General features: G+C 43.4%; 1 protein-coding gene across 13 annotated transcripts in view; it reads left to right on the top strand.

The window, feature by feature from the left end:
• The window catches only part of MARCHF7 (membrane associated ring-CH-type finger 7), a 138,878-nt gene extending 130,088 nt beyond the window's left edge, over window positions 1-8,790 (top strand). For all 13 annotated transcript variants that reach the window (XM_078782266.1, XM_078782275.1, XM_078782268.1 and 10 more), the window contains one exon: window positions 7,738-8,790. In XM_078782266.1, coding sequence (XP_078638392.1) covers window positions 7,738-7,835 — 98 coding nt within the window. In that variant the 3' untranslated portion in view covers window positions 7,836-8,790. The remainder of the gene's footprint in view (window positions 1-7,737) is intronic.
• The last annotated feature ends 790 nt before the right edge of the window (window positions 8,791-9,580 follow it).

The following is a 9,580-nucleotide window of genomic DNA, read 5'->3' on the forward strand; positions in this document are numbered from 1 at the left end:
CGTGCTCAATCTGGGCTTGGTGAAAGGCAAGCTAATGCTCAATCTAGACTTGTTGAAAGGCAACCTCGTGCTCAATCTGGGCTTGGTGAAAGGCAACCTAGTGCTCAATCTGGGCTTGGTGAAAGGCAAGCTAATGCTTAAGCAGTGCAGCATGCAGGTGCAGGTATGCTACCTGGCTGTGAGGACCAATAAATATTTGGTTCAATGTACCAACGGGCCCGCTCGTGTATCAAAAGTCGTGGAAAAGTGTGTGGTATTCAGCATTCATTTCTTTTATGATAATAAAATGCTGTACTAACTGAAAATAATCTTCACAGCAATGGATGTTTCGGTAGGTGATCAATTACTAAGACAAAATGTCATAGCCCCCATGATTTTAGTAATTTTGCTGTACGAAGTTAAATGCCACCAATCGGCCATCTTTGGTCAGATTACAAAACAAAATATTTGCATATGTATACTCATGTATTGTCTTTGTGCCAAGTTTGAACAAAATCGGTCCATGCAAGTGGAGAAATGGTTGGGACACGTTTCATTAACAAAATGGCTGCCAGTCAGCCATCTTGGATCTGATTTCGAAAATAAATGTGGATTTTTTAAATTTTATTTTTGTATGCAAGATCGAGGCTCGTGTAAGAGCTAACATTAATGAAAAAAAGACAAACTGACACATAAAACATATGATAAAGGGAGCGGGAGACAAGATGGGGAGAGAGGGGGAAGCACACAAGTACAACATTTGAGAGCAGAGACATCGGGAAATCTGTGGGAGGGAGAGGGCTTGGGTGGAGGAGGCATGGGGGGGGGGGGGGGGGTGGGAAAGGTATAAAACATATGGACACAGCTAGGAATTCCAGGAAAGAAGTTGGTATTTCAGAAAGGTGGATCTGGGATGAATTAACAGGGGTAGAAAAGATCAAGGTTTTAGATGGGGGAAGATTAGAGCTGGTGGTGAACAGCTCTTTTGAAGACCTGGAGGGAGGACTAGGATTGAAGAGCGTGAGGGAGTTTGTTCCAGAGGCAGGAGAAAAGAGGAATAAAAGAGTGAAGGTGAGCAGAGAGTCTTGATTTTGGCAGTTTCACCAGAAGAGGGTTGTTGGCAGATCTTGTGCGACCTGTAGGAGTAGTTTGGGGGTTAGGCCAGAGAGGAGTCGGTAGAAGACAGAAAGACCACCTACCTGCCTGCGGTGAGTGAGTGAAAGGCCCTCAGAGTTATCTTCATTGCGGGAGGTTCCAATGATTCTGAAAGTTTTGGTTCAACAGCATGAACCATCAGGTTTCATCCTCATCATATGTATGTGTGGATTCATCATCAGCGTTCATCAGGTGTGAACCAGTGGGAACAGGTTTCAACATATGTAAGCCATCATTCATTATCTATGTGACCAGTTTGAACAAGATTAGTAAATGCACGTCCAATAAATGGTTGAGGACATGTTCAATATCAGGTTGTTTTATTTTTTTTATTTTTTTTAATACAACTAAAATAGCCACCAGTCTACTTGTCGGCCATCTTTGAACAGATCACAAAATAAAGTGAGGTGCACATGTATGCCATCATGTACTGTGCTTTTGCCAGGTTTGAACAAAATTGGACCATGCATGTCAGAGGACACGTTTAATGAAATGGCTCCTAGTCGGCCATAATGAATGTGATCTCGAAAAAAAAAGACATGCACATGTATGGCAACATTCATTATCTGCGGGCCTAATTTTAACAAGATCAGTGAATGCATGTCCGAGAAATATTTGAGGAATTGTTCAACATCAGGCTTTTTACAACTAAAATGGCTGCCAGTCGACCATATTTGATCGCATCGCGAAACAAAATGATGTGCATATGTATACCATCATGTATTGTCTTTTTGCTAAGTATGAACAAAAATCGGTCCATACATGTCTGAGATATGGTTGCAGACAGATGGACGCACGGCCGAGACACAATCCATAAGTCCCCGCTAAATTCAATGGGGGCTATTAATATACGGGCCACCAAAAAAAATGTGTTTCAGTGGCCCGGCAGACCACCAAAAAAATAATAAAACGTGACCCCTGCCACACATTACTTCCTGCCACTGGGTGTGAAGTTTCATGATTCCGAGACAAGATGTCTCCGTGCTATGTTGGTCAAGTGCGGTGAAAGCAGCATGCAGTTATTGAATTTATAAATGTGAAGACTGCTATTTCCTGCAATATATTGAAACTGGAGATGAATTGGATGCACCTTTACAATCCTTGGAGTAAGAGACGATCAATGGAGTGCTGCCACAAAGGATCACCAGCACCAGAAAGATTCAAGACTTGAGCATTTGCCTGGAAAGTCGTGCTTATGGGGACATTAAGGAGATTGGTCACCTCGGTTTCACCGTACAGCTTTTACTTACAGCTTACAGCACCGTTCATACAGCCCCGAATTGGCTCTGTAAAATGTTCATGTCTTCTTCAAAATGAAGAAACTCATTCATGGAGAACATTTTTCTTCCGATTATGTCAAGGCCGTTTTGAAGTGCTGGTTAAGTCAGCAGGATACACAGTTCTATCGTGACTGCATCTTAAATCTACTTGAACGTTGACATAATTGTGTAGACCGCAGTGTTGATCATGTTGAGAGATAAATATGCACCATGGTAGAATAAAGATTGACTTTAATATCTGTCTTTGTTTCATTCAAAAGGATTTGACTTAGGAAGGCGAAACTTTCAGGGTTAATGAGAGCGCCCCTGAAGTTGTGCATGTGTATGTTTCATTTGATTCCATCAAGTTTTGAAAGAATTTTTTTCACCCATGTTGGCATTTCCTTCAATTGGGGGAGGGGTCGGAGTGCAATTGAAATGATCTGGGCTATCGATATAACCACAATGGATTGTATATGCACTAAAGTAGTACACATGTTTTCGCTTTATGTACAGTGCATTCAGAAAGTATTCAGACCCCTTCACTTTTTTCACATTTTGTTATGTTGCAGCTTTATGCTGAAATCGTTTAAATTCATTTTTTCCCTCATCAATCTACACTCAATACCCCATAATGACAAAGAGAAAACAGGATTTTAGAAAGTTTTGCAAATTTCTTAAAAAGAAAAAACTGAAATATCACATTGACATAAGTATTCAGACCCTTTGCTATGACACTTGAAATTTAGCTCAGGTGCCTCCCATTTCTCTTGATCAACTTTGAGATGTTTCTACACCTTGATTGGAGTCCACCTGTGGTAAATTCAATTGATTGGACATGATTTGGAAAGGCACACACCTGTCTATATAAGGTCTCACAGCTGACGATGCATATCAGAGCAAAAACCAAGCCATGAGGTCGAAGAAACTGCCTGCAGAGCTCAGCGACAGGATTGTGTCGAGGCACAGATCTGGGGAAGCCTACAAAAAAATATCTGCTTCATTGAAGGTTCCCAAGAGCACAGTGGCCTCCAGAATTCTTAAATGGAAGAAGTTTGGAACAACCAGGACTCTTCCTAAAGCTGGCTGCCCGGCCAAACGGCAATCGGGGGAGAAGGGCCTTGGTAAGAGAGGTGACCAAGAACCCGATGGTCACTCTGGCTGAGCTCCAGAGATCCTGTGTGGAGATGGGAGAAGCTTCCAAAAGGACAACCGTCACTGCAACACTCCACCGATCTGGGCTTTATGGCAGAGTGGCCAGACGGAAGCCTCTCCTCAGTGAAAGACACATGAAAGCCCGCTTGGAGTTTGCAAAAAAGCACCTAAATGGCTCAGACTGAGAAACAAGATTCTGTGGGCTTTCATGTGTCTTTCACTGAGGAGAGGCTTCTGTCTGACCACTCTGCCATAAAGCCCAGATCGGTGGAGTGTTGCAGTGATGGTTGTCCTTCTGGAAGTTTCTCCCATCTCCACACAGGATCTCTGGAGCTCAGCCAGAGTGACCATCGGGTTCTTGGTCACCTCCCTTACCAAGGCCCTTCTCCCCCGATTGCTCAGTTTGGCCGGGCGGCCAGGTTGAGGAAGAGTCCTGGTTGTTCCAAACTTCTTCCATTTAAGAATTATGGAGGCCACTGTGCTCTTGGGAACCTTCAATGCAGCAGAATTTTTTTCGTAGGCTTCCCCACATCTGTGCCTCGACACAATCCTGTCTCTGAGCTCTGCAGGCAGTTCCTTCGACCTCATGGCTTGGTTTTTGCTCTGATATGCATCGTCAGCTGTGAGACCTTATATTATAGACAGGTGTGTGCCTTTCCAAATCATGTCCAATCAATTGAATTTACCACAGGTGTACTCCAATCAAGGTGTAGAAACATCTCAAAGATGATCAAGAGAAATGGGAGGCACTCGAGCTAAATTTCAAGTGTCATAGCAAAGGGTCTGAATACTTATGTCAATGTGATATTTCAGTTTTTTCTTTTTAATAAATTTGCAAAACTTTCTAAAATCCTGTTTTCTCTTTGTCATTATGGGGTATTGAGTGTAGATTGATGAGGGAAAAAATGAATTTAAACGATTTCAGCATGAGGCTGCAACATAACAAAATGTGAAAAGAGTGAAGGGGTCTGAATACTTTCTGAATGCACTGCACGTAACCCGGGGTAATTTTATTTTCATTCGCGATCACGGCAGCTGTCTGTTCCTATGCACTGCCCTAAATAAAGGGATTTGTCAGAATAACGTGTTGCACACTTTGAACAGGATCGCCCATAGGGTGGGTACTCTGCTATGGTATTAATAATCGTAAATATAACAAGACCATGCTGGTGGCTCCCGTATGGATTGGGTATTTTTCGTAATTAGTAATTACCCAAACTCCTACCAGCCCACAACTCTAGGAAAGAACGTGAACCTTGCATATCTAATCCTCAAGACTTCATTCATTCCTCAGGAGATAGAGATGGATCCCACAAGAGAGAAAATACTGCTGCTGTGCTCGGCTGGACACAGCACGTTCAAAGCGGTGCCACAGGTTTGTTGGGAACCGGCTCAGTCCATGACTGGAGGTTGTGAGAGTGGAAGAGTAGGGAGCTTGTGAGAGCTTCTCCCCCTGGGTGGGGGGAGAAGGTGGGTGCCGGAAGTGCTGGAAAATGCCCGTTCTGTGGAGAAACGCTGTCGATACACTTCGCACAGGCTCCACTTCTCACCTGTTGCGAGTCCCAGCCCACAGAGCTGAATATGTCTTTCATACTCTCGGCCCTCACTGCAATCCGCAACACACTTAGGCCCTCGCGGTCGCTATTGGTTCAGGGCCCAGTTTGTGGGTGGGGAATCCCCTCTCCTGACCCGTCACTCAGTGCTATTGACATGCTTCACTATGATAGTGGTTTCATGCCTAAACTGGTCCCTGATAGCCTGTCAGAATACTTAAAAACACATTTAAGACGGATTACAAAGCTAAGAGCATTAGAAAGGGTATTGAGGGGAGGTGGTTTTCAATACACATGTAGGGCAGGGTGACGACTGCTTTTTACACATAAAATGACGCATTAATCTATCACAATTGACTTACCTCACGCTTTTTCTGAAACAAGTATTGAGGAAATAACTAGTTATTTCAGCAATTTAACCCGATCATCCCGAGGAGGCAGTTCCGCAACAATATACATGCCAAATGGTTCCTCTCACTGTAATGGTGACTGTGAACCAGCAATTGTTGTGTTATGACCAGTGGTGGGTACCTGCCATGCATCCAACCTTTATAGGCATCCATTGCACTGTTTGAGGATTTAGGTTCCTGAGAAATATATATTTTTAATGATCCTTCCAACATGAGAGGCTGTGTGCAGTTGGTGAAGCTTGTGAAAGACACCAGACTGCATAATAACGGTGTTAGTTGACAGCCACATTGCGGTCTGCTGGTCAACCACACAATTTTTTTAAAACAATGCTAGCCACATGATGGCTGGTTGGTCTACCAGGGGTGCAGCACAAGTTAGGAATACCCAGGCTGCATGGAAGAGTGCTCGTTGGCAAGTGTAGCGTCGAGTCCGAGTGACAAAAGTGACTAAAGTTTGAAAGGGCATGCGCAACGGAGCGGAGAACATACCTGCAAACGCACCCATAGCTGGACACAGTAGGTCCTGGGGAAAACATCTTTGGTCCTGAAAGATAACTTCTTGTCTGGTGCCCTGGTGGCTTGCCTTTGCTGTCGTTATACGATATATTGCATGGTATCTCAAAAATTTATGGACAGATTCGGACGAAATCTGGTGAACTGATTGGGTATGAGAAGAATGAATTGATTTGATTTTGGGTCAGGTCTGAATCCAGATCTGGCCTATCAGTGGGATGCAAAACATAAACTGTTCAGGCTGGTGGAGGTGTTTTTTTTTTTTTGTTTTTTTTTTTGTATACAAGATCGAGGCTCGTGAAAGAGCTAACATTAATCACACAAAAAGACAAACCGACACACAAAACACAAAAAACAAGGGGAGCGGCAGACAAGATGGGGAGAGAGGGGGAAGGACAAACACAACATTTGAGAGCAGGGACATCGGGAGGACTTGGGGGGAGGTGGGAGAGGAATAAAACATATGAACACTGCAGGGACTCTGGGGTGAATTACCGGGGGTAGAAAAGATCAAGGTTTTCGATGGGGGAAGATAAGAGATGGTGGTGAACAGCTATTTTAAAGACCTGGAGGGAGGAGTGGGATTGAAGGGAGTGGGGGAGTTTGTTCCAGAGGCGGGAGAAAAGGGGAATGAAAGAGTGAAGGTGAGCAGAGAGCCTAGACTTTGGCAGTTTAACCATAAGAGGGTTGCAGGCAGATCTTGTGCGACCTGAAGGAATATTGGGGGGACAGAGCACAGAGAGAGCTGGGGGAGCAAGGCCGGAGAGGAGTCGGTAGAAGACAGAAAGACCACCAACCTGCCTGCGGTGAGTGAGTGAAAGGCCCTCGGAGTTGACTACATCGCAGGAGATTCCAATGATTCTGAAAGCTTTGGCCTCAACAGCGTGAAGCCGAGCAAGGTGTGAGGCAGGAGCACCAGCCCAGAGGGGGGGAACAGTATTCCATTGAGCTGCGGATGAAAGCCTTGTATGTGGTGAGGAGCTCAGGTGTGCCAAGGAAGGACTTCGCACGACGGAGGATGCCCAGTCGGCGACTGGCTTTGGAGGCCAGCTTGGAAATGTGGTTTTCCCAAGAAAGATCATGGCAGATAGGGAGACCCAAAAGCTTGAGCGACAGAACTTCTTGGAGAGGATTGTTGAGAAAGTAGATGGGAGGGTTGTCCAGTCGGTCTTAGTCGTGTGCTCTATCTTGTGCTGTTCTAGTTTATTTTGCAATCCTGACTATTCCTACTTCGTTTTTTGTTTTTTTTATGTATTTTTGTGCTGATGCTCAGTCAGTTTAACGCCTCCTGTCCGTTTGGCAATTTAAGTACATCTTTATTGTATTCATTGTTTTTGTGACCATTATTTTCTTGATTAAATATACGTGTACGGTTGCCATCTTGTTTTACTCTCGGTGGGAAGATCCCGATAACGTAGCAAGGACAGTTGGTTCGGGCGTGATCCCAGGTCGCACAGTCGTTCACAATCGTGTGTTCAAATTCAGCCTAATACAAGATCATTCAGTAATTCTGTGACAATTAAGCCGGGTGCGTATACGGTCAACCAAGACCCGCACCCGTTATAATCTATTACGTAGTAAAAAGAAAAAGAAAAAAAAAAGTTTTTACTTTTTCAAACATTTAAATTCAACTTTACACATTGAAACGGTTGCTTGGTTTTACTTATTCCTTGCTCGTGACTTGAGATAAATATTGTTTTTCCCCCCTTTCAGGCTCCGATGATGAGATTGAAGATTTGCCTTCTTATCATGCCACGGTTCAGGATGGTACCATCCTCATTACGCAGAGCCGGCGACGCAGAGAACTTTAAACGGTTAACAGCTACCTACACACCTTTATCATCGCACGGCGAGAAACCTTCAATAAACGAGCAAACCTGCAGTGTGTTTTGCTCCTGGCCATTGTCGTTTGCGGCTGTACATACCAAGTATTTTGTGGCTGTTGCTGTTGCAAGGTGACCGGTTTGCTCGTGCTACTAACCTGGAAACTCGATGGATAGGTTCAGCTCGAGGTTGCAATTGTACTGTAGCAGATGGTTATATTTGATGAGACTTATTATTATTTTTGGATTGCAAAACTTTCTCCACTCACTCATCTTGTTACTTTTCCAATTTCTTGACCAATGGTGATCATTGAATCTTTGGTGTTTGGGAAGGGTGACTGGCCTTGTAATGTATTCCATGGTTGTATGGCACCATCTTATCCGTTTTATCTACACGGGCCAACTGAGCGTGTCGACTGTATTCTTCAAATCAAGAGGCAAACTTACCTGCCCCTGAGGTTAAGAAAATTATTGGCGCACATCCTTTCGTTTCTTCAGTGCAAATGGGCACCACGAGGTCTTCAGAAATCTTTCACAATCTACGTCCTTGGACGCGTTTGTTGGAGGCCTTTTATGGTTGAAAAACAAATTGACGTTGCTGTGGCGGACGCACACAGGAACCTGAACCTTTTGTTAAATTTGCTGTATATTTACGAGCTTGCTTGCTTGTCCTTTTATCTTTTTGGGGGGTTAATTGTTTCTTTGCTTGAGACTTGTTCCATTAAAAAATTACATTGTTATCTTTGCAATGGCAACTTTTATATTGAGTTAATTAATTATATCATATCGGTGCCCTGCTTTGCATGTGTGCTGTTAACATGTACTCCTACAATTGTTCATTTGGCTTTTCTTTTTTGTTGTTGAATGAATTTAATTGTGGGTGATTATAGAATTACAGAAATGGGTTTTGTTGATACAATAAAGTGATTATCCTGAAAATCCAGTTTAATTTTGATCAACATCTGATGAAACAATAATGTTGATGCCGGTTGTGCGAAAGATCGGTGAGTCGATCCTCATCCTGAACGTCGGCCGAGTCGCAACAAAGACTTTAAAAATGGTACATGCTGCTTCCTCGCTTGGAGTTCAGCATTTAAAGGATCAAGCATGGACAAACGAGGAGGAGGATGGCAGAGATTTCTCCGTAATTGCCCCATTGACTGCAGAGAAAAGTGACGCGAGAAGATTAAATCAACAGTACCCAGAGTGCTCTGGAAGTTGCTTAAAAGCGGCTGGTTTTTTACTTGCAAAATTGAAGATTTTTCAAGCATATTGTTGGTTTTGTACATTATTCTCTTTGTCCGTCTGTCTGTCAATCGCCTACAGGTCACAATTTTAAACCGATCTTCGCGAAACGTCACCAGGTGGTAGAGTTGGATTAGAAGGAAGAAGTCATATTGATTTTGGGGTCAAAGGTCATCCTGAGGTCAAGTTTCTAAAATTCTCATTTTTCATCCGATTGACTTGAAAATTGAACAGCATTTGCATATTGTCACTAATTCGGGAACCTTTTGAGGTCAAAGGTCAACTCAAGGTCAAACTTCTAATATCAATTTCCATCTGAAAGATCAATTTTAATTAGATTGACCCGAGCTTTGATTAAGATTGTCAATTTTAATCTTGATTAAATGGACAATTTGATGTATGCATGGTAACCTTTTTTGGGGGGGGGGGTAGGGGTGGATTTTGCAAGTATTGTGCTCTGCTTGACGTCTTCTTGTTTTTTTTGATTT

Source organism: Myxine glutinosa, chromosome 7 (assembly GCF_964187855.1).
Source record: "Myxine glutinosa chromosome 7, kmMyxGlut1.1, whole genome shotgun sequence".
Taxonomy (NCBI): Eukaryota; Metazoa; Chordata; class Myxini; order Myxiniformes; family Myxinidae; genus Myxine; species Myxine glutinosa.